General features: G+C 38.3%; 1 protein-coding gene across 1 annotated transcript in view; it reads right to left on the bottom strand.

Annotated features, from left to right (window-relative positions):
• PPP3R1 (protein phosphatase 3 regulatory subunit B, alpha) overlaps window positions 1-25956 on the bottom strand; it is a 37510-nt gene extending 11554 nt beyond the window's left edge. The window contains exons 1-2 of the mRNA XM_002199845.6: window positions 25682-25956; window positions 3802-3841 (exon numbers count right to left, since the gene is read on the bottom strand). Of these exons, the coding sequence (XP_002199881.1) occupies window positions 3802-3841; window positions 25682-25684 (43 nt within the window). The 5' untranslated portion in view covers window positions 25685-25956. The remainder of the gene's footprint in view (window positions 1-3801; window positions 3842-25681) is intronic.
• Window positions 25957-26597: the final 641 nt, after the last annotated feature.

Genomic DNA, 26597 nt, shown 5'->3' with positions numbered 1-26597 from the left:
CTCAGGAAGGGTTAAAAGACTCCCAAGGATGGCTCGTACCTCACTCAGGCCATGGGCCTTCCCCTCCCCACCCAGCTCCTGGCCGGGCAGGGGAGAGCCTGCACTGCATCCTGACCAGAACCAAAGAAAGCGAGTTCTCCTGGGAATTCTGCTTTTAACCCCTCTGTGTTCTCAGAGCCGTGTCCACCTTCAATTGGTCAATATCCAAACTGACCTCTTCCTTCCGAGAAAAATTCTTTTTCCGTGTCAAACCACGACAGTGATACCACTGCTGAGGAGAATCAGGAATGAGGTCTGTTTACACAGTTTGAGGCAGAGTTTGCCTGTGACTCATCACCACACTCCCAGCAACCCTGAGCATTCAGATCCAAATCAGCCTTTTTTTGTGCTGTGCTCCCCAGCTTGTCAGCAGAACCAGACAGCATCCCCTCACCTTGGCACTGATGCCCAAGCTCAGACACTTACTAACTGGCTGGAAATAATAACTTTTGTTAAAATGCTTTATTGGCAGCCCTGCACAAACATCAAATTCTGCACTGTAAGAGTTATTTATGTTTATTTCATAATCCATTTTGGGTTTTATTTCTCTTATAATGAAGGCAGGTGTTAAGTAGTTCCGATACTAAGGATTTTTTTGTTAAAAGAACTATCAGTACTTTCAAAACTCCTATCCAAGTATTAAAATTCTTAGGGCCAACACCTGCTTCATCTCTTGAATTCATTTGCATACATCTAAAAATATGATGAATCAGGTTAAAATGCTTCCAAGAAACTACATGCAAATGCTTTGCCTCACTCCCATTTTAGTGCAGGAGTCTTATCTCCCAGCTGCTCACTTTCTAATATGCTGATCCTCACTTCTGCCCCTCAACACAGCAATAGAGGATAATCTATTAGATTTTAAAACAATTCTGTTTCAAATTGTTATGCACGTAACCAATGCTCAGATAAGACTGGAAAAACTATTCAAGTGGCAACCAAAAAACCTTTATTAGAAGCCAATTTCAGTGTGCTCGATGTTGAAAACAGTAATTTCAGAAAAAAAAATTTAATTTTATTTTTCACAGTTAACAGCATAAAGGTACATAGCCAACTTTTTATTAATCTGAGAGTTAAAAGTAAAGAATGCCCTAAAACTACAGATTTCTGAAATCCACTACATTCAGTGATGCTTTTAACAGGATAATTGCATATGTATTAGGAAGCATGGCACATCACTGCTGCAGAGCACACAGTATACACACAGGCGTCTGCAAAGGGTACAGACCTTAGAAAAGCTGTACATCTCTCAGCAATTAGGTGCTGAGCACTTCTGAAATCTAAATCTTTATCCACTATTTAAAAAGTTGGCTTTTCAGATACTCTTAGAATACTGTCTCAAAGGTTTAACAAAAGCCAGACCAGAGCGTGGTCACAGAGAGTCCCATTTCCCCTAACTTTTCAAACATGAAATCATTATAGACAAGAATATTGCAAAGCTATTAGGAGCAATTTTGCAAATCACTCATGTTCTGAAATTAATTTTAAATGTTTCCAGACTAATTTTCCCCCAGCAGAGTGTATTGCAGAGATCTCAAAATAAAACAGGCCTTCAGCAAAAACTCACACCTCTACCTACAGCCTCATCTGATTCACGAATATAACGTTTCAGAGTAGCAACCACGTCAGCCATTTCAGTTTTGGAGATCAGATTTCAAAAAGATGATACCCTTGAGAACACATTCAACCACTCATCTTGTATATGCTTACACACAGCTGGCCTAATCCTTTTCATGACTTCAGATGTGTCAATTACAATTTCCTAAGTTAGGAAAGAGATACTAGTTTTCTTATCCTAAAATCCAAACACTCTACAAAAGAGTGTTTATATTAAAAATACTGTACTATAAACTATTATTTACTCTATTACAAAATAGTCTTCTCTACATCTTGTTGCTATGATAAAATTTCCTTATGGACAATTTGACAGATTTTCAGTAATTTCTGGCAGAGCACAGCTGAGAAACAGAACCAAACCACTTTAAGGAATCCAACAACACTAATTCACCCACTGAGAAGAACTAATGCTCTAAAATGAAAGGTTAAAAGAATATGCTTGGCTATCTAATGGTGTGCATCCTCTGTGGCATCCTGAATTTGCTTCATGTAACTGCCTACTTTAACACAAAATAAACTCAAAATCCATATCAGATGATCTTCAAAGACATTGTCTGGCCCATTGCAGTGGCTGGACCCATCCAAACAAAGACACAGTGATAACTCCATTTTCCCAGTGTGTTCAGTTTTGCTGCCCAGGGATACAGCCAACCTGATGGCAGAAAGGCCATCAGAGCACAGCAACCTTTAATCATGCAAAACTTCACATTTAAACAACAACAGCCTCAACATACCATTTAACACAGAATATTCTGCAAAAATCCTCACCTTCTCTGCAATAAAAACAGGCAAAGAAGCTCAGTAAGAAACCTTTAGACTGCCCACTGCTACCAATGAACAAAGCTGGTCCTAGAATGAGAAGTTAAGGATGGCAACATACTGCTTACAACTCTGACATTGACACGACTAACAAGAAAAATAATTCTTTAGAAACAGTTTGTCCACAACAAAACACTGACCAATGGGCAATAATGTAAGATTGATATATATACATGATTCAGGAAAACACTACTGAAGTCTTCATCAAGTAGAAAACTCCAACCATGTATTTGCATTTAACAAAATATACTGAGAGCATCACACAGCTATGCATTTTGGATGATATTCCCAAGTGTTTGCAAACTTCTGACACAAATCAGAATCCATGTAGATGTTCGTATTAGGTACAAAAGCCTTGCCAATTACCAGCTAAAGTCTCATTTTTCTGAAAAAACATATTTAGACAAAGTTTTCTCCATGACAATTTATTTTCTATTACAGTTTGAACTACAAGAACAACAGGCCAGCACAAGGACATGACAAGCACAGTGAAAGTAATCTAGAAAACAGTCCCTCTCTTGAAGGCTTACCCTGTTTAAAAACTAGACCCAATTCACCTAAGATATTGAATTTTATCAAGTGGTTCATAAGACACATACACAGGTCTACACAAACTTTAGGGCTGAAGAAAATCATTGAATAGAAAAAGCAACTAAGAACAGGTACACTTAGCACAGCACCACAAGGACATTTCACAAGACAACCCTTTCTTTGGCCAGCTTTAAGTGAAAAAGACATTTTTACAGATTAGCCTAACCCCATGAAATGGAGCAACAAATTTTATTCTCACATGGCCCAAAGCAAGTGACAGCAAGTGGGTTCTCACCTAACTGCTTGGCTGCAAACATACACAGGGGAAAAAAGAGTTCATTTAGTCTCAACCTCTCCCTTCCTCTGAGGGCACAAAGCCAGTTAAGCTTCACCTAACTAATGTACTTAACAAATATACTTCACAGCACAGACTGCACCGTGACTGCCCCACCCCCCTGAGGAACTGGCACCAGCACTGATGGAAAAGCCCCACTGGTTGAACTTCACTTCACCCTACAGACATCAAGACTATCATAAGTTTTTTTAGTATTCTAATGAAGAATCAAAGAAAACCCTCAAGCCTTTAAGTGATTTTTATTTTAAAAATGGACTGACTTTTGATTTTACAATCAAACAGCAAAAGCTGTATTATTTCCAAAGGTAATTTTTAATCGTTTAATTTTATTCTTTTAGTTAGTATGTAAACTGCATAACATACATGGAAACTATACATATCAGCCCCCAAAGAAAATTGACTTCTGTAACAATACAGTGTAGCAATTAAAAAAAACTTACAGTGCGAGCACATTTCCAAAGGGTAGCTTGCCTCATTTCCCTGAAACACAACAAGAAAAAAAGAACAAAGTTGCAATTACTCCCAGATTACCTTTGAGCAGCTACTTACATTTCAGCACTGTAAAAATCTCAGGCAATACAAGTTACATTGTTATTTAAAATATACATTTCAGACCCAACAATCACAGACAGTGTTTTATTTGGATAGATCTATGTCACCAAAACATACAAAGAAATACAAAACCATTAAGAGGTCTCCTTAAATGAGAATTCCCATGAAAATGTCAGTTCACATAATTATGACAAGAACTTCAATCCGTATTCTAAACTCAAAAACAGACTCACTACTTATATATTGAGCAAATGCTACTTTTCAAGTTGAAAATATTTAATTTCAAAACTTCACAAAACCTGCTTTACCATTTTATTTCATAAGCAGAAACAGACATGTCCTTATAAATTCCGATGACAAATCTTACTCAATTTGCATAAGAAAATTGTTTTCTTCCCTGAACCACCAAAAAAAAAAAAAAAATCACACAGCAAGATTATGCAAAAGAAGAATTTTACAGGACCAGAAACTCAGACATCACAGCTTTACATTTAAATATTTTTGTAATGTACTATGATAATATGCTCTTGCTTTGTTACTGAATGGGAAGTCAAACTAAGACTTTAAATCCTTGCTACACAACAACACAGCAATAGCACAAAAAACTTAAAACTTTGAGGGTATCAACACTTTAAATTTGCACTCATGGAAATCAGCATGAACTACTGCAATATGAACGCCAAAAAACCACTTAAACTTGGTATTTTCCCCCAGATGCCTCACTTTGAGCCAGAGATCACAATATGCACATGCTTAATGACTTTTCTGAATCCATTAGCAAAGGAGCAGCCAGATAACTGAAGAGATTCATACCCACTTTCAAAACAAATACTTTTAAGGAAGTGTGTTACACAAGAAAACAAAACATATTTCAGATGAGTCTAAGATATTCTATTCAGCAGCAATTCTCTTATGGTGTGGAGCAAAAGGGATTCCACAGCTGAGCACTTGCAAAGAAAGGCTCATCAAAATGATACAAAATCAAACAGAAATAGAGATTACTTGACAGAAGGGGAAAAAAAAAAAAAAAGGAAGAACTACATTTAGCCTAGAAGCTAAAATGTGACTCCATTTCCTAATTAGAGCAGAAAGGGGCAGAACAAACATCTCATGAATCTAAACACGTCCAAGAGGAGATGTGCTGTTGTTGAGGGGAGTTGTTTGCATTTTTTAACCTCAGGAACGCTTTCACTTTGCTTATCACGCCCCACAACCCACAGGCTCTCTTGGTTCTTTAAAAAAGGTTAATGCATTTGCTTTCTAAGTAGGGCAGCAAAAAGTACAGCCTTAATGTCTTCTCCAATGTCTACTTAGAGCACAACAAAGCAGCAGAACAGGAATATAGGTGAGCACCATCAGGCCACTAAAACCTCAAAAGCACATCAGGGATGTTCTTCCAAACTAACTGCACTGTGGCACAGCATCCAGGAGAGCAGTGCCACATGGAAAATACCACATGGAACCCAACCAAAGTCTCAGGATAAACAGCAAAGACCACAACAGGCAGCAAAAGGCTAGTGTATGCATATGAATATTAAAGGGTAGGGAGTCAAAAATGGGAGAAAGCAGAATTTTGAAACAAGAAACAGGAACCAGGGGATCCAGCTAGGCTGCTCAAGACACGAGGTCATGAAGAGGCAAGAAAAACACCAGACTGGAAGGCTGCAAATTAAAGGAGAAAGTTGAATTAAAACCAGTGCATTTATGCACATGCACACAAATATACAATCTTAACTACTACTGTTCTGGGCATTTACACCCTTGTTCAGGTCTTGGGAGAAAATTAATTTCTGGTACAGGCTACCAAAATCAATCTGCCTAAAGACACATAAAACACTTCTGAAAACTGACAAAACAAAAAAAATGGGAGTAACTGTTTTCAGTTCATTAATTGAGTAAGTGTAATGTTTATAAGGAGCCTTACTGTGCATTTAGATGCACATGCTAAGTCATAAGTAAGTTATCTAAATGGAGTAGCCTAAAAAAATATTTGGAGATCAGGCAGAAAGGTGAATAAACTTTAGCTTTCCTTTGAAACAGTTACTGCTAAAAAAAAAAGTGTTCAGAATACTTACCTATCCAGGACTGGATCTTGGATATCTAAAAGGGTAGAAAAACGTAGTAAATGACAATGTAAAAATTACAAAATTATTCAACATTTTCCACATAGTATTTAAATAATGTATTTTAAAAAGTAGTTACCTGCTATTGATGCATTGAATATTCATCTTCCAAAATTCCAGAATCCAAAATTCTTGTAAGATTTAAAAGGATGTTGGTGGGGAAAGGATTTTTTGGTACAAATTTGAATTACTCATGCCAAAATTCTTGTTTGCCCTGCTGTGACCCAGACAAGCATAAAGACGGTGCTTGATACCAAAGCCTTCATCTTCAGAGATTAAGAGGAATGATTTGGTCTCGGGAGCAGGCACATGTTTTATCATATTCCACAAGCAGCAGTACAAGAAGGTTGCTTACATTCCCCACACACAATCAGAACGTGTATATGCTCTATGAGACAGGAGATAAACCCTGAAATACAAGCTCTACGTAGGCTGAATACTCTCCTTGCTTAAGAAGCAAGGATTGTTTAAGAACAGGCAGGCAGTAAGTAAAATGTAGGGTCCAGAGCTGTATCCACATTCATGTGTTCAGAAAAAAGCAGGGAGCGAAGCACAGCTATGAGACATCATTAAGTATCAAACAAGAAAAGAAGAATAAACTGGATACACATTTTCATCTGTACAGCTTTAATGCAAAGAATTACCTAAATTTAACACCAGATGAGGAAGCATTCGAAAGAATAATGAAAAATATTCTTTGTGATTGAGTGCACTAACAGAAAATTTGAGTTACTGAAAAAGATCATTATAATTATACACCTTATTCATTAAAATAACACTGCATTTACACTTCAGTTTATAGTTTTAAATTATACTAATCTATAAAGACCAAAGCCAGTGTAAAAGTCCAAAGATGTAATTTCATCTTTGACAGAAAAGTTCATTTATACAAATGCATCTGCAGAGTAACAAGATTCTGACACAGCATAAAACCTTCAATTTTAAAACCTTATTGTAATATTACTGTTTCCTGCCAGATATACACTCAGCATACCTCACAAAAAGTCAGAGTAACTGCTCACATACACTTATCAGCACATTTAGAAACCAGTGACACATGGTTTGTTGAAGAAATGAATCTTTTACAGAGTCAACACTCCACAAGAGATTTACTTGGCACCTACGCCCCGTGTAAAACATGCCTTCCCCAGCTGCATCTGAGCAGCACTACCAGGCTGCTGGAACTCTGCTCTCTCCCTGAAAAGCTGAAATACTACAGATACTTTGAATACTTTTAGAATAGTCTTGACATTTTCTTAAATGCTGTTAGAAGGCTATGTGCTAATTCCTAGTTAAACAGGCACAAAATCATGACTTGTAGACAGAAATAATTACAGATAAGGGAAAAGTCCAAAATCTACTGACAGAAGGTTGACCCAATTCTGAATACTGCAGAAATACCAGTTTCCTAGAGAAAAGTCAAAACACATCACTAAAGGAGTTGACATGACATGTAATGTGCTCCTTTAGGAACAAAAATGGGTTTGCAATTTTCTACTAAGTATTCTTTTTCTTTTCAGCAGCTCTGCCTTTTTACTAGGTAAGAATAACTCTTAGTGGACTTTAGTCATTATATCTTCCATAAATTATATTTTTAAAAAAGTCTTTCTTGATTTTTTTCCTCTGGCAATATATTTCAAATACTAATCACTATTTTTTCTTCAGATCAGTTTTGTACATGCTGCTCCAAGGTACAATAGTTGAAGCAATAATCTTGACAAGTTTCCTCTTAGTGAAAGACATGAAGATCTGTGGATAGAAAATAAAAAAGGAAATTGGCAATTAGCAAAATTAGTAACAGAATTTCAATTCTTAATTGCATTTGTTTATACAAAACAGCTTGTACACAGACATCACACTGCAAAGCAGTTCTTCAGCATATATTAGCAGAACACTGTTTCTAGGTCTGATTATGCAAAACTTTTCTGCATGGCGTGCATCTTTTTGTAAATAGCTCAGAGAGCTAAATTATAGCATCAGCCCTCTATTAGTTTTCTGCTTTTATAAAAGCAAGAAACGTGTTCAAATGTCAGCAGGACACAATTTCACTCTAGGACTAATCTCAAATTTAGTCCTCCAAAGGGGGTGAGGGGTGTGTGAGTCACTACAAATGAAACTGAATCCCTGGACAGTTTAAAACATGAGGTTATTTCCACAGCCAGGCAGTTAATTCAACAAGAGTGGTCTCCTATCTGTTTAGTACATGCACAGGAGTAGCTGTCCAAGATGTGGTACCTTCTGCAGCAGCATGCAGAAGCAATATAAGGTGTTCATCCTTGTGAATTGCCTTAAATATGCAAACCACCTTGTCACAGCACTGGCTGCTCCAGCTCTGCACTAGATGTTCCTGCATTTGTGTTTTTGATGCAAAGGCACCTCCTGGGGTGCTGGAAACCCACTGTATGTTGTGCTTCTTGCATCTGCTCCTGTACCTTCTACACTTTAATTACCACTGTTAGCAAAAGCAAGAACCTTCAGTGGGCAAGTGAAACAGTCCAAGCCACGTCAGCTGGGGACCAGAACAAGCATTATCAAGATGGCCAACTTCAATTCTTAAATTACACAAAAAGCTGTTTTCCATCATCCCTTACCACAGCTTAAAAGAATGGGAGTATTAAAAAGAAAGATGGAAGCAGCTGGCAGTTCACATTCAGGAAGAGCCTACACATAAGACCCTTCTCCCTGTTCCACATACACAGAAAATGCTTCTCTGTCTTTTCTCATTCTTCTCCATACCACTAAAATTAATATTGATGACAATTACCTGTTGCTTGAGAACTCTTCCTCCTCCTTCGAGCTCATTTTCCATGTATTGTCACCTTTGAGCTCATTTTCCATGTATTGTCACTTTCATAAAGCTTTAACAGTGAAGAACTGCTTAGTGAAAAGAAGTTTGATTAATGATCATTGTTTAATGAATTACCACAGCTTTGGTTGTCAAAGGTTCGTACTCCTCCTCAAAAAACAGCAGGCAAGTACGCAAACTAAAAATTATGGTATGGGTCTTCAAGGCTCTAAAAACTTCTGCATGAACAAAACATGCCACATAGACACATCTAGAGTGGTTTAAAATAAGTTTCACACAAAGCCCAGGAAGCTTTAAGTCACTTTAATATTTGAATTTCTGAATTTAATGTTGGTCACAAAAATATGCAAGCTCTCACCTATTGTAATTTATACATTTTATAAGGAACTTATCAGAGAATTAAACATTAAAAAGAGTTTACCAGAGCACAAATGAAAGACATACACAAAGTTTCTGTACATACCACAAAAATTATGGCTTAAAACAAGAAAAGCAAGAACAAGATTTCAGTGCAAAATAGCAGCAAAAAAAAAAAAAAACTTTAATCCACCCTGTTCAGAAAGAGTATGAATATACTTCTATTTGGCCTTTTTTGTTAAATTCTATGAGAAGGAAAAAAACCTTAAAAACTCTTTAACAAACTACTCAACACAGTGACGTGGTTGTCAGTCCAAGAGGAGTCTATGAATCAAGAAAAATACATCACTGATTATCTCCTATTTAACAGGAATATCCAATTTCTACACTGCAAAGAGAAATTTGTAAAGGAAATGTTATAGATAAGATCATCAGGGAATTTGGCATGTGTTTTGACTTGGAGTAATTAAGTCACCTTTTAGGTTTTTTATTGCAGGCAGTGAACAAAATCTGCCTAAAGTTTGAATATCCAAACATAGTTACCTGAAAGCAAGACTTGACTGAAGAATTAGTAACAGTGCAGACTAATTGCCAAAATTTAGAAAGTACCATTTAAAACAACTTGGTGACTTCTGTATTGTTTTATACAAACCAGCTATGAAGTACCTGCTTTGCTTGAAAGAATTCCAGGCAGAGAGAGTCCAACTCTCCTAAATATTTCCTCCTCGAATTGGTAGTTCCCCAACACATGACTTCTACTCAAAGAAAATAAATCTACCTCTGAGATTCATACTACTGTTGAGTTAGATTTTGTGATGCAAAAATTGAGTGAAGCCAAGAAATTAGAAGACATTGACTGAGAAGGCTCGTAGAAGTTCAAGCAACTTAGCAGCAGTGACAGTTCCACTGTTGACCCCAAATTCTCAGCTTGTTTTCTAAGCTCGTGTCCTAAAGAAGGAATTAAGGAAATACATAAAAATTCATGTGAGGTGACACCTACCTCACATTCAGTAAGATCAAAAAATAAGATCAAAAATTAAATATCTCCTAGCAGTGAGCTAGACTACAGTTGGCAATCTTGCACTGTGTTTTCAGGTCACCAGCAAGTCCAGTCTATCCTGAAGTTAAGACAGTATGACAGCAGTTTAAGATCCAAGACTTCCAAACTGAATCCAGCTCAAATGACAATTCATTGAGCCTTAAGGACTACACTACAATTTTCACCACCTCAGCTCTGCTTATGTAATCAAACCCCATGACATTTCATAGCTATTACCTTGGCTATCCAAAAATCCAATAGATTTTCTGGCACTGGACTGTCAAATCTGGATTAAAGTAAAAAAATAAAGAAAGAAAAGACAGGAAAACAGAGAAGCAGCAATAAGTAAAGCAGCAGGTAAATTACACAGATAGCAAAGGACTTGGGCATTCCACTGGTATGTAAGAGTTGCACTTCTCTGCACTTCTTTGAGTAAAACTTGCCATCAAAATCAGTAATTCTTACTATGAACACAACTGTAATAGCTAGAACTAGCAACATATATTGAACTCACAGAATGGCACAAGTCATGAAAGAAATCTGTTTTGGTATTTCTTAACCAAATAAATCTTTCAATGGTCTAGATACAAAAGAATGAACAGTATTCTTAGGGAAGAGTATCCACCACTATTTTCTTTAATTCTTTAGTCAACCAGCAGCAAGATGCATATTGCAGCAATAGATTATAGTTATTTTCTCCTGGACCCCTGAGTATACAGCTACAAAGGCTCTGCAAGAGGGATCTGGACAGGCTGGATCGATGGGCCAAGGCAAATGCTGGAAGTTCAACAAGGTGAAGTGCCAGGTCCTACCCTGGGGACACAAGCCCAGACAGCACCACAGGCTAGGGGAAACATAGCTGGAAAGTGTCCCAGAGGAAAATGACATGGTGGTGTTGACTGACAGCAGCTGAACACAAGCCAGTATGTGCCCAGGTGGCCAAGGCAAATGGCATTCTGGCTGGACAGGAACAGTGTGGCCAGCAGAAGCAAGAACCTCATTCTTCCCCTGTACTTGGCACTGATGACACCTCAAAACCTATATCCAGTTCTGGGTCCCTAACTTCAAAAGGATATTGAGGCTCTGGAGTAAGTCCAGAGAAGGTTTGGAACATAAGAGGAGCAGCTGAGGGAGCTGGGGATGTTTAGCTGGGGAAAAGGAGGTTCAGAGGGGACTTTATCTCACTATTCATTTGGGACTGAAAAGAAATCTTATAATTACATTTAGTTTACACATTTCTGTCCAATCAATTTAAGGTTTCCTTTAAATAGGTAGAGGCATTTTCCATTTACTGGCAGGCATAATTTCAAAGAGGCCACGACTAACTAGCATAACAATACATCCACAACTCCCTAGCATCTCCCACAATTTCACACAGCAGTTTAAAACCACTGACACAAGCCACTCAACATACTCTTCCATTCCACCTTCATGCTTGGAAATAACTTCCATTTAGATACATCAATTACCTTCTCCCCTACATCTGCCAATTTTGTAGTAACTTTTTGTGGACACTTTCAGTTACATTTCCTGTAAAGGTAGATTTGTTTACCGCCTGCAATAAAAAGCCTAAAAGCTGACTTAATTACTTACAGTCAAAACACAAACCAGAAATCTGACAAACAACTAAACTTGTATCAGTGCTCAGTTTTTATGTATGATCTTAAAGGTGAAACCATAAAGGCACAAAAGACAGGTCTTACAGCTGTTGTTAATATTCTAACACAATACCTCACCTGCATACTAATCAACAGCAAACATCAAGGAAGTCTGTAAGAACTTATACAGAAAAGAGAGAGTATGTCAGGGGAAAAAAAATCATAAACAAAACACAAAACCAAACACAGCTTCTTTTAACTTACCTTAGAAACAAGAAGATTTTAAGTTTTAAATGTGTTACTCCCAAAGAAGCCTAAACTTTTAATCCTGCCTCTAAATAAAATACTCTGTGACCTTCAGTACTGAAGGAACTCAAAAAAAGATTAATACCTAATTCTTCAACATATTTAAGTTGCAGACATCAGAGATAATGAACCAAGGCAAAGGGGATTGGTGGATTTGGGATTACAGTAGAGATCAAGTCAGGTTAAAGCTGTTACAGCATTCTGGCATTGCTTCTTTCAAGTATGCCGAGTGTTATAATTCCCTTTGCCACAATAAAAAAAGAAAGTCTTATTAAAAAAAATAAACAGGAAAAAAAAAAACCACCCCACCAACTTATTTTAGATACATTTACTCCATTTGCTCATAACAGAGTAGGTGATGACTCCTTAGAAGACCCTCTCCTCTTGCATTTATGTCAGGTTTCTACCACATCCCCCTTCTGAATACAGGAGGCAAGAAAGCCTGTCCAAGTCTCAGGAAAAGCCCACAGTTTACTCCTTAGTCACCATCTAATCCAGTCATGTCTCTGCTCAAGCTTCATCAGTCATTTTAAGGGAAGCCACTTGTCCCCTGGCTGGCAGTTGGCCAGTAACTTCTGCCACGCTTTATTTAAATCCTTCACTGTCCACGGGTCTCCTCCAATGCGAGATATTAATGGCTTAAGGCCATCACAGTCAAGTAACTATTCTAGGATATCACAGGGAAGCCCTAAACCAGTGAAGCACAAAGCAAAATCAGCATTAGTGATGGCTTCTGTTGCCAAAACCTCTAGCAGACAGAAAAATTAAAGGAATCAAGAGTGTAATTTATGAGAGGATTCAGCCTTTAATATATCATTTGGCTTTTTGAAGGGAAACATAACAATAAAAAGTGCATCTATTCAAATAGGATAAAACAATTTTTAAAATTTTTTATGTTTTGAATTTCAAGTGTTCAAGACTGAAAAGCAATCTATGACATCTGTACACTTACAGCAGGGATTATATGATATATATTTATATACATCAATCCCACAGCATTCCTTATCTGAACTCTGTTACACTTGCTCAGTTTCCAGCAAAAATCCAGACTTGCACGATCTCGAAGGAATGATTAAGTAGTTGGTTTAATCATAGATCTCTACATGCAGACACAAACACTAATTACTCACCTGCAGCGTCTCCCAGAAAAAAAGTCACCTGAGACAGAATGAGACATACATACCCAGCAGAAACAACAAACAGCAGGTTGCTAAGTTGCTTAATAAGAATGACCAAAGATAAAACCAGTTTTACTGCAAAGTCCATTTCCTGATTTTGGAGGGCAAAAGGAGCCATGAGGTCAGAGCATACACTGATACATTTACTAGGTATGTATGTATTCCCCCAAATCACTTCACACAAGTCTGATGTAGACATAATAAAAACCTAAAGGATAACTAGATTACTATAAACTTAACTCAATTGTCCCACCTGCAATATATGAGACTATTCACATTTTCTGTAGCATTTTATGATCTCCCTAGTAGAGCTTGCAGTATGTCAGATAGATAATAAAAAGTGCTAGAACAAACATAATGAGTTTTTCAAACTAGGTAAGGCAGAGAATAGATTGTGCCACATTTAGAAAACTAACAAATTAATCTCGTTATTTGAAAGAGAAAAGCAAAACCTCATATGTATGAGAAACCATAGAAAACAATAAGAGTTCTCATTGTAAAAGCTTGCAAAAACATTGCAATCTGTAAATAAAACTTGAGAGAAAAACAGTGACAGGAGCCAAAGTGTTAACTTTGAGCTAAGGTACATTTCACAAGTTCATTTTTGGCAATTCCCAGCTGCTACTCTTTACCAGCAACAACCCAGTCTGCCTATCCAATCACCTTAAAGCTCACCTTTCTTAAGCTTGCATCACTCTCAAAAATTCTCAGAACCCTGCAATTTTAAGTGCATAAATGAATAATGAACTCTCAAAAAGCCAAGGAAAGGAGTTTCCCAGAAGGATTCTCAAGCAACACAACCTTTAGTAGAGGTACAATAAAATTCTGCCACCACTAAATGAAGTTCTAATGCAATTAAGAGTTCACAATGGGAAGGTTTTGGGATTAACAGTTTGTTCCTCCACTGTTTCTAAAGAAGTCACAGAAAAAATTACAAGATAATAATTTATTTGTTCCATTTAGGTTAATATACTGGTTTCACCTACAAAACGTCTATGTTTACAACACAAACTGAAGTTTATTCAGTTCCCTTAGCTAAAGAGCAGACCATGGCAACTGGTCCTTTTCAGCTTTAAAGACAATTGCAGTAAAGTTTTTCAATCAATCCAGCCCATGACTGTGCTGTTACATGGACTAACCCCACACCAGTAAAAATGAAACCAAGCCCATACCATCCAGAACGTTTGTGATCCAAGTACAAAACAAGGTAGAAAATGCAAACGACTGCAAAAGAATATACACACCAATGACAAGTTACAAACCTCCTCCCCAAACCTGAAACAAACCACAAATCTTTCTTTATGCATAACAAAAGCAGAGCTTCAGAGAGCACTTCAAAGGCAGCTTTGGTAGTATACAGTGCAAAAGCTTATCTAAAGAGTGTAGGAGAAAACATAAAATGGTACTGAAAACTTTATCAAGCGACTGAGGTGTCCTGGGATTTTCAGAGTTAAGAGCCAACATCTTAGCAAAGAAATTACATTCACTTACATTTAACAAATATTAAAAGAGAAACAAAAAAACAAAGCATATCACACCGATCTGGTTTTTTGGGACAATGATGGATATAAACTGGATATCAGACACAATCACCAATTTAACCTTTTCATTAGTAGGAAGGACTTTTCCCCCCTTTGTTGGTGAATATGAACACAGAAAATCCAAGCAACTGCAAATAGTAAATTGTGTCATGTTCATCTGAAAGAACAACTTCAGATTTGGAAAAGTGAACTAAGATAGAGAACAAAGGAACAAAACTTTATTCAAAACATTAGGGCAAAACATGCAAGCATCACCAAGAACCTGGTGGAACTACAGAGTCCCACAGTTTTCACCAGAAATTAAGATTATACTCAAGCTGGTATTTAGCATATAATACTCTGTCAAATGAAGAAAAGACAAAACTACCCAGAAGAGTCAAAACACTCATTTTTTTGAAGCTAAAATATCTAGTAGGTAATTAAAGCTCTTTCAGCTTCTCTCCTGCTCCACAACAATTTGAAGATAAAACAAATTTTTCCCAGAAAACAGACAATGCTCCAAACTTCCACTTCAACACAAAGCAATAATGACCTCATCACTCGCTGACCTACATATAAATAGGTACAAGAAGATATTACAAGAAGATATTAACTTGACCTAAAGCCATATTGAAATATAATTTGCTATCTATATTCTCATGAGGTTGCTTTTAATTAGGCCAATTTAATTCTCAGCATTTCCTGTGACTATAAAATGAAAAAAAAAAAAACCAACTTGGGATCTGGGAGCTTCAGCAAGCAGCTCTACAGACTAACCCCTGTAAAGCTCTACCAAGTTAACTGATATTTCAAGAACCCTCAAAAATGAACAGTCAAAAATTATATTCTCTGTAATACTTCCAAGTCAAGCACTCCTGCCGCTGGATTGATGAGAAAGGTGAAATACAGGTTTTCTTTTCTCTGCATTGTTTTTCAACCACACCTGTGGTTTGATGGTTTCCACATCTGTGATTGTGGAAATCACAGTCACTTAAGGTATAGGACTCACTTGCAAATAAACTTCTTTTTGAGTAATCTTCAAAAAACACAAAGGCTATCAATACCTATAAAATCAAAAGTTACCTCTTAAAAATATGAATTGTGATATTCCAAATACAAGAAATGAGTAAATTAAAGAATGGCTCAGTCTTCTGAAGTTTCTGAACTTCTGGATTGGCTTGTACCATGAAGACATTTAACTCCAAAAGCCTGAGCACTGCAGGCAGGAAAAAACCCAATAACCATTAGATCAGTATCCTAGTACTACACTTCAGCAATGCAGCGAGCATTAGAAAGGAGTAAAAACACTTCTCTTTGTAGAGGTTTGTCCAAAAAGTAGCAAAGGAGCTACAGCATCATAGAACCCCAAGCAAAGAAAACAAAAAAAACACCTCCCTAATTTCTGCAAGAAATGGCTACAGATCCTTGTGCCTGATTAGGTAGAGACAAATACGAAAGATAAAAATTTAGCTAGGAATGAAATGTAGCACGTTGTCCTCTGACAGCAAGTGATGAACATACAAATTACTATTACTACAAATTACTATATACTATTATAGAATTCTATAACTAGTTGTATCTATTCATTTATGTCACATAATTAATGTATTTCTTCCTCATGTAGCTAGCAAAGGTCCCTTGCCACAAACTGTTAACAAACTTGAGCAAGGAAAGTATGGAGGATCACTATCAGTTAGAAAGTAAGTTTAAGTAGCTTTTTTTTTTAGGGGAGTTTAGACAGCTGATTCACTGCAAGTGGTATTTATAGAGGGCAAAGAAAATAGCAAAGATATATTAACAGATTATACTGCATCATATAAAAGAGTTTACTGCAGTTCAACATAATTCCCTATTTATAAAAACAGTGAGGTTAGAAACAGTCAAGGACAGCATGACCTGCACATCTTTCTCTACTAATTGACTTTCCTAAGTTGTTAGACTTCAACTGTGTATTAAGTCATGTGTTAACTGTAAAGGGAAAGGCTTTAGGAACAGTTGCACAGGTATTATAAATTAATCTGAAAAGGCTGAAGCAACAAAACAAGACAATGCAGCTCTACTGCATACAACATGTTAAGAGTTTTAACAAACGCCCTTGAGCAGGGAAGTGTAAGAACCAATTCAGAAAATATCAGTAATTCACAAGGCTCTGCCACAAGTGCTTAGAACAGAGTCAGGAAAGCCACACAGAGTCAGGAAAGTCAGCATCCAGCACTGCACAGAAACAGGCTGCACAAGCAGTGCTGTCACCAGCCTTTCTTCCCACGTAGGAAACTCGTAAATAGTTGAATACCACTTAGGAAATCAAAAAGGGAAATCCAGGTTTGAGAGGAGATAAACGTCTTGCTGCCCAACAAGAAGAGAGAAAGAGGAAACAGGATGATTAAAAAAAGAGATCACAAAGCAGGCAAAATGTCATTCAGGCTCCATCACAAAAGAGGCCGAAGAACATTGTGAAGAATTGTGAAAATTACACATACCTCAAAACAGAAGACAGTTCAAAAATGGGATTTGATTTCACAAACTGACATGAACAAAAAAACAACCAAGGAGGCAAAGAACAGAGCAAGATGTGCAAATCAAAGGAAGAAGCAGGTTGTGCTGAAGGGGAATTGTTGCATAGAAACAGAACCTGAAATACAGACATTGTTCGTACTCTCAACCTGTTAGCACTAATTTAGTTTTGTCTTTTGCTTTTTTACTAAAGGAAAATAACTTAATCAGAACTTGCAGCTGTCAGCTAATAAATGGAGACATTTTAACAAGTTTTGGTTTAGTTTATGCTATTCAAGGATTCACAAAGAATAAAAATGAATTATATGGTTTGAAAACAGGCCCTAGCAACACTATGATCCAAAGCAGAGGGACTAAATCCACCGTAATTATCAAGAAATTTACAAAACATTAAACAGGTCTTTTTGGCATTACCAGCTTCCTTTCTAAAATGAATACTTCATTTCCAGCACTCAAGAATTTTCCACAAATTAGAAATTGGCTTTCTGAAGATGCATTATAACTTTCCAAAATCTTCCAATTATCACAGATTTCTGAATAAAATGAAGCAAAATGTAACATAGCAAAAAAAAAATCAAACAAACAAAAAACCGAACAAACCAACAACACAAATGCTTTCAATTAAGGTGTTCCCTGCTATGGAACATTTGCAACCTTCAAACAGTTTTCTTTTTATGATGTGTCATAGAAAAAGTGCTGCCTATTTTTAGTCATAACACTGAGGTGATGTCCATTCAGGAGTTGGTTATATTAAGTAATATTCAAATGCCATTTAGAAGAATATTTTAGGTTAAGTTCTTTATGACAGGAACTGGCTTATTTCTCATGCAGGAATGCAAATATTGAGTATCACTTTTGCTACAAGCTAGTTATAGGGTATTCAAAAGATTAAATTAGAAGTCAAACCATTTTCAGTAGCTTATAAACATTAGTGTCAAATGTTTGAAGAATTATCCAAAATCTCATTACCAGAATAGTTCTAAGATATCTACACTAAAGCACTTTAGCACTTGCTAAAGATTGCTTAATCTTGACAGAAATCAAAGCTTATTAATTGCTGTAATTACAACACCACCATAAACAGCTGTCCTGAAGAGCTGTAAATTTTTTTAAGTAGTAAATGTATAGAAAGTTGTAAATGTACATAAAAGCAAGCATAAGAGCACATCAATGCAGCACTAGAAAAATTACTGGTATTTACAGGCTTCTACAGGTTCCAAAAGAAGTCCAGTGGATCCTGCAGAGCCCCAGGGACTTCCAGTAATAATTAGCAGTTGTTCACAATCAAGAATCCAGCCCAAAGAGTGACACACTTGTGCACGTAATCACAACCTGTCCACAGAACCACAGGCCACCATTTCTCTCCTACTCACCATATTATCTCTTCATGTGCCATACTTCCAAAAATTTGCAGTTTGCAAGCATTAAAGGCAGTATAAATGCATATACATTTGCATACTAGTCTGTAATATGAACTGCAAATCAAAGAACACTTGTAATTTTAAACAAAGTGTTTTAGCAGCTCTTTTTGAAACACTGGGTAACAAGATGCTACACAATATCTCTGAGAAAGTAGTTAAAACTACTAGCAAAACCCATCCTTTCTCTAAAACCAATTTTTCTGGACTCATTAGTTGTTCTGCCCCCTGCTATAGAGCTATTTCTACCTCATGACATAAAAATGCCTACATCTAAACCCACCATCTTCCCATTCTGATCCATTTTAGACCCCTTGACTCACATGACTTGTTTTCTCTCTTTTCTCACCACAAAAGGGCTTCTGGACACCTTTTAACTCACCATCTCATTTTATCAAGGCCTCTCAAAAGAGAATTTTTCAGAATTGACCTTCAGCAAAACTCAGCTGCACCAACACTAGAGCTGCATTATAACACTCAAAAGTACACAATATTCATACTTACTAACTTTTCATATTTTACAAATTACATTTATCTGATTTTTCAATGCATTGTCTGAAAACAAATAAAAAAACCAAAACCCTAACACCAGTGGTACCTACTGCAAATACCTTAGTCTTATTAATAAAATAAACAGTGCTTTGAATAAAATATTTCAGGGAAACTAACACTGCTTTTATAAGAATCACTGGAAAAATTTAATAGGTGGCAAATTGATATTTTACTTGATACCTCTGAGAACAAAATTAGAGCGCCAAGATAGTCGACTTGAGTCAAATATAAAAATCAGGTCTATTTATTCACCTGACATTTTCATTACTTCTGCTTAGAAGTGCTCCTATTTATCACAGATTTTTTTTCTACACTTGTTAGCAGATCTACATGCAATCAAGCTTTAATCTAAAAAAAAATCTGTGAAGTGTCACTTCAGCATTATCAACAAAACTGACCCACGACTGCTCAGATACCACAGTGCTAAGCCTGTTAGCAGTGGCTCAATACTAAATTAAACTTCCCAAGGGAACATCTTATATACACAAGACTGAAAAGCTCCTCAGTGAGTTCTCCTTCACAAGCTCAGGCCTGAAGCACAGCCATGGAGTTTATTGAAAAAGAAACCCAACAACAAACCAAACAACTCCTTTTAAAGTCCTCTCTGCTAGCCATAGTGTCATTCAGCAGAGGGAATTCAAGTGACTTTTTTTCAACTTCAGTGATGCTAATCAGAACCTACACAGTCAGCAGTAAAACAACAGCTGGTTTTGTCCTTTACCACTTATTACAAAATAAACCAAAATATTTGATAAATGCACACAGAGGAGATACAAGGTAACAACAGAGAAGAGGTAGAAAAAGAGTCCTGTAGTTTCCAGCTGATGAAAATAAGGGGTTAAAAAAAATCTCTATATTTGTCACAAATACATCAGAGGAAGTAAAAGTTCCACAGCATTTAAAGATGATGCTAGGATTGTGTTCTAGTGAGAATCACAGCTGAATCCACTTTTCCAGTAGCTTGGTTTCATCCCAGAACATATCAACCCTGGGCTTCATTTCTGGGCTTCCTATCTGTTGCCCCATTCCTTCTTCTCCTGCCCCTCTCAAATTCTGACTGAATTGCTTCCATAAATGTCTTACTACATTTTTTTAATTCATACCTTAACTATGTCATGAATTATTGTAACTTTAAACTCAAGCTTCAGTTCTTTGCCTTAAGTTTGCTTAAAAATATTCATCAACACAGACTTTGTAAATATTCACTGACACAACCTGCTTACAGCTCAAAAGCCAAGATTTTTATTGGCAGTTCATAAAAAATGCTGCCTTTAATCCAGCACATTTAATGGGTTTCCAAGACTTCTTTAATGCAGTTAAGGATTATTTATATCACTAGATTTCTTCCTTAATTGTGGAAGGGAGTATCAACAGCATGGCCAAATGACTGTCAAGTTACAAGTGAGTCTGATATAGTCTCCAGCCTGCTTTGTATCATCAACACAGTTTTGCCCAAACAGTTAAAGTGCTTGTAGCAACATCTAAAACACTGTCTATATGGAAAAAGCCTAATAAACTATAGCTATCAAAATGTTCAAGCTACAAAGAATGTCAAAATTAAGAAGAAATGACACTCCAGAAATTACTTCAGTTGAAAGACGGGAGTTTTATTCTTAGACACACCTGAAACTTAAAAAAACCCCAACTCTCCACAGATTTCTGCCACTCAAATTATATATGTAAGACCTGAATAGAAAGTCAAGACATAATTTAAGCTTAGCCCTCGTTAAAATCATCTCAATATTACTAAATACATTTTTTCATCCAGTGACCAAAAAAATCTAGCTACATCATTGTATTGCATGCACAAATGTATGCACAGATTCTACATGAAGTAGAATATATTGCTTCTAGTCCTGGACTTTCCCAGAATACCTGAACTGGTATTTCAAAAGATTTATCTAATACAGATTAAAAGATGATGATGCATGTCCAAGACTTTCCCACTTCATTCAGCACATTAAGGCAATCTCTGCAGCTGATCTTTCTGACACTGCTGGTGTCCAGATTACTTTAGGCCACTGACAATTAAGAAACAGAGTAGCTTTTGCACGATATTAAATGCCCATCTCCAGTTCTAATCTCTAAAAGCAGTCACTTTTAAGTGGCTAAAACGCTGTGACAAAGATGTTGGAAGAAGGTAGCCAGTGACTACTGAACACCATCACATCCCCTAAGCCAAATGGACAATGCACAGCACGTTTTCTATAGGCTGCATTTTAACTCCAAGTCCCAAAACCCCTAAATTTGTAACAGTTGGTTTGATTTAGATGTATTTATTTTCAAAGCTACAAACACACATCGCCAGTACCACATACTAATGTTAACTTCTATACAATAACAAGGACTTAGGATAAGTTTACTACCTTGCCATGACCTCGACCTGCTCCATTTGCAGAACAAGAGCACAGAAAGTTAAATTCTTACAGTCTTTGGGAAAGAAAGAACATATTTAAGTAATTCATAAAATCATGTCAGCCAATAAAATTCCAACTGTTTCAGGAGTTCCAACTTTTCTATATTTTAATTAACATAGGCCTGTGCGTCAAACAAGATGCTTATTTTCTAATGGTATCCTTCTCTTTAGAATCATGGAATCAGTCAGGTTGGAAAAGTGGACTCTGAGATCCAAAAGAGTGGACTCTGAGATCACCGAGTCCAACCTACAGCACATTATGCTCAACTACTATTCAGATTTAAAATGTTTGAGAGGACAATTTTCTGCAGTGAAACACAGCTAAATACAAGCAGCAAAAATGGGGAGGGAAAGCAAAAAAATTCTTCAAACTAGAAGAATAAAAATCAAAGCAATGTTGAAAAATCTTATGCAAGATTAATTTATGAATTACAGTCAAATAACACTATTAAGCACACCTGCAAGTTAAAAAAAAGCTGTTTCTTCTGTAACACTGCCAGGTAAGCATCAATTCAGCACTTAGATTAAGAGGCTGGAGCATCTCTCTTACAAGGAAAGGCTGAGGGAACCAGGACCTATCTGAAGGGAGGGCTCCAGAAGGGTGGACCAGGCTCTGTGTAGTAGTGCTGAGCAATGGGACAAGAGCAATGGGCAGAAACTGCTGCACACAACTTCCACCTGAACACGAGGAAGAATTTTTTACTGTGCAGTGACCCTGCACTGGAACAGATCACCCAGAGAGGGTGTGGAGTCTCCTCCCTCCCTGGAGATATTCCAGAACCACCTGGGCACAATCCTGTGCTCCCTGATTGAGCAGGGAGGTGGAACCAGGTGACCCATTGTGGCACCTTCCAACCTGACCCATTCTGGGAGGAGGTAGAAGCAGCTAAAGAAAAATGGTTTGGCATAAAAATGTGCATTTCTGCCTCATCTTGCTACCAGAATTACTGAATTCTCTTTCTCTGGCAGTGATAGGAGAGTAGACAGTCCCATGTACTTTGAGATATGAATAAACCCCAAAATTCAGGTGTTTAATCCACTCCCTTTAAAATTTTCATTTCACCTCCTAAGCCAGATGCCTTAGGTGATGAATATACTGAAGCTTCTGAGGTATGCCTACTACAAACTATTTTCCCTTCAACTACTCAATTGTCATTCTCCCTGTTTTTAAATTAATAGTTAAACCATACAAAAACAGAATTCTACTTCTGCCACAGGAATGGTGAAAAAATATAATTACTTTTTAAAAAGTCTTTTTCCCTCTCCACCAACAGGGTCTATCTTCCTGTTTAGGAATAACTAGCTTTTTGTTCAGCTAATAACCAAAGCACGTAACACCCTCCCTGTGAAATAGTAAAGAATGTTTAAGATGGTCTTCTGGGGTTGTTTTTTTTTGTTTTATTGCAAAAAAAAAAAACAAAAAAAAACCAAAAACAAAAACAAAACAACTGTTTAGGAGGTTCTTTACTCCAGTCATTTAGAACCAGTGTTAGATCAGCTCCAGCTGGAGAAAATGCACCAGAGGCACTAAGTATTCAAATGAAGTGAATCAAAACAACTGAATAAGAGGCTAGATAAGATGGATGTACGATGTAACATGTTTTGGGTGATTCCTGTAGAATTCTGGGCCTTCTGTACTACATCTATGAAGTTCAAGAACTGGATACGAACCAGAACACAGACCATCCCAAGAAGACAGAATTAATCTAAAAATAACATCATTTAATACCTTTATCTGTGCTGTTTACCTTTTCCTAGAAAACACTACTCATAGGAAAAACTTGCTAAGTCAACTCTGACAAAAATAGCTTATCAACATTACTTCCAGCATTATGTAATGGACTCATCATCGTATGCTCTGACAGATTATTTTCAAACCAGCTACACCTAAACATCCAGAAGAACATTCTTTGACTCACTAGATGTTTTTGTTTTATCTTAACCCACCTACTACAAACACAACAATACATTCACCACCTTTTTACCATTACTGTCAGCTCTCTCATTCTGCAAGAACATAAAATAAATGTTGTTCTAGACTGTGAAAAAGGAATTTCTCTCATACCATAAGGGTTGAAACAAGATGTACTCCATTAAAAGTGAACTCTTTTAATGAAGACATCCCCTGATTAATGACGACAAAAAAAAAGAATAGCAACTTAAATGAAATGCTGGGTGTGTTTTATATATAGTTTTATATTGATTTTCAGACTAAAAGGCACCTAAGATCAGGTGGTACCAGAACCAGTGTAGTGATACAGCTACAGTAGTGCTCTGCTTACTTAAGCAAACAAGCATCTCTACTGGCAGAGATAACATTTATAGCATTTATAACCTTTTATAACATTTATAACCTTTTTTCCCCAGTATATTCATTTCCACATTGCAATGCATCATACACAAATACTATTCAGGAAGCAATGAAGTAATGATCAACATGATTACACCATCAAAAGTTCATAGGAAAGCTTTAGTTACAACAGAATAGATGACAAAATAATCAAAGGTAATAATACATGAAAGTTAATTAAAGGTCACTAACATGCACATGGGCATCACAGTTCAATAATATTTTTTTCCTTTTATGTATGTTACTTTATCTCGTCTGGCAGGTCTTTGAGAACAAAATTTCCACAGAAGATCTAACTACTGGCAGGATGAGCACAACTGTTGTGATCATTGTTCACGATGATTTATACATTCAAAGTAATTAGCACTAGTACAATCATGGCATAAGTGATAATAATTTTTTTAAGCCTCAAATTCATTGATACCTTGTTCTAAAAATATGAATTTTTCTTTCCCCTCCAGGTCTTGATGTGCTCCCAACCAAAACCAAAGCTTTATACACTTCAAAGCACTTCTCCAAATGCACATCTATTAAAGTGTACACAGAAAACCAGCCTGAGCGTGGCACATTAGTTTCTGCCACAACTTTATTTTTTTAAAGGAAAGACTACAATGCCTGCTTAAAAACAGAAGGAAACCCATTTTTGACTTCCAGGCCCTGTGAGGTCTAACGTGCAATGTGATAACCAGCTGAAAGGGTTAAAAACAACAACAACAAAAAAAATTTAACTACTTGTATTTCTCCAGCAGCAAAACCAAAATATTGCCAGGTCTTCCTGCAGCCAGAGTGCTGCATAATTTAGGCTAAAATAAATGTTTATTAAAAAACAGGGCGTTGATTTCTTGGCAGCGGTGGAAAGCAGGAGACAACCCTAGTGTCGACGTAAAATACTACACGACTCCATACTGTACCTCCAGGTTAAATTCACAGCAGGAAGGAGGAAATTTAAAAATTTAAACCCGTCATGACTGAAAAAACACACAGACCTGGACACATGGCACTCCCGCGGGTCTGAGCCCCCACGGGATGTGCAGTGAGAGCTCTGCGCCCCAGCGCAGCTCCAGCACAGCCATCGGGCTGCATGCATTGCAGCTTTCCGCTCCGCATGCCAACAGCAGCACGGCTGCTGCTGCACCGGGGGCGGGGGGACAGCGGAATCGCCGGAGTTCCCTTCGGGCACGGCTCCGCCGGAGTTCCCTTCGGGCACGGCTCCGCCAGGCCTCCGCGAACAGCCGGAGCGCGGCGAATGCCCGCACGGCGGGGAGGGCCGGGCGGGGGCGAGCTCGGAGGGTGCTGGGGAAGGGAAGGGAAGGGCCGAGCCCGACAAGCGCTGCTGAGGCGGCGCAGGGAGGAGCGCAGAGCCAGCGGGGCTCCGTGGGCGGCGGAGGAGCGCGGGGGATGCGGGAAGGGAGCCCCGAGAGGCGCTCGCCCGCGGGAGGACGTGGACGGCCCGGGGGGGGCGGGAGGAGCCGGGTCAGGGGCAGGGCAGCGCCGAGGCGGAGCGGGGGTGGGGGGCCCCGGCCCGGTCTGGAATATTCCAGCGGGGCGGGGGGAAGAGCGAGGGAGGGGAAGAGCGAGGGAGGGTCCTCACCATGGCGGCGGGTGGGCGTCAGGCGTCTCCCCCCGCTGATGAATCCGCCGAGCCCCGGCCTCGCTGTGCGGTGTCCGGCGTGGCCGCCGCCGTTGGCAGTCGCAGTCCGCCGCCGATGGCGCTGCCGGTGGCGCTCCCGTCACTGCGGCAAAGCGCCGCTGGCCGCGCACGGAGCGAGGGAGAGAACGAGGAGGGAGGGAGGGGGCGAGAGCGGCGCTGGCGCGGGGCGGAGGGGCGGGGCTCGCACATCCGGGCACTGCGCCGCGCCGCGGGGCGGGGCTCGCCCCTCACGGCACCGCAAAATGGCGGCGGGGCGCGCTCCTCTGGGGCTGTCAGGGCGGGAGAGGGTTTTTTTTAATATCATCGAGTCCAACCGCTGTGATACAAAGGAAAATTTGTCCAGCCAAATTAAAATGGAAAAAATAAAGTAATTATTTTGCAATCAAGTTCTATCTAGCCAGCCACAAGGAAAGGATAGTGCCGAGCCCGGGGTTGGCCCTGGGTGTGCGACAAGGAGTCAGCCTCAGCAGAGGTTTTCCCCTATGCCCACACACCTGAGGTCAGGATTTCGGCAGTCAGTCTTCCATTCAGAGTCCATAGGTTAATAAGATTTTCTTTTTTGGTGATGAGGAAGAACAATTCAGTGTTCCAGAGTTGTTGAATGCCTTGATGAATTTTACAGGAACGCTGCATTCCATGTATTTGCCCGAGGATTTCCATGATATCCATCTCAGGTATCTCCCAGACATGGCCCATCTCATGGCCAAGCCACATCCTTTTACTTGTACGACTCCTAATACAAACGTGTATGCTCCAACAAATATTTAATATCACATATATCATACTAGAAATGGCGTGAATTATATCTCCTACACATAACAGCTGTAACTCTGACCTCTGAACCACTGAACTACAT

This window comes from Taeniopygia guttata, chromosome 3, assembly GCF_048771995.1.
Source record: "Taeniopygia guttata chromosome 3, bTaeGut7.mat, whole genome shotgun sequence".
Lineage (NCBI taxonomy): Eukaryota > Metazoa > Chordata > Aves > Passeriformes > Estrildidae > Taeniopygia > Taeniopygia guttata.
The sequence above is the reverse complement of the archived record's forward strand: the minus strand, read 5'-3'. Positions and strand labels throughout refer to the sequence as shown.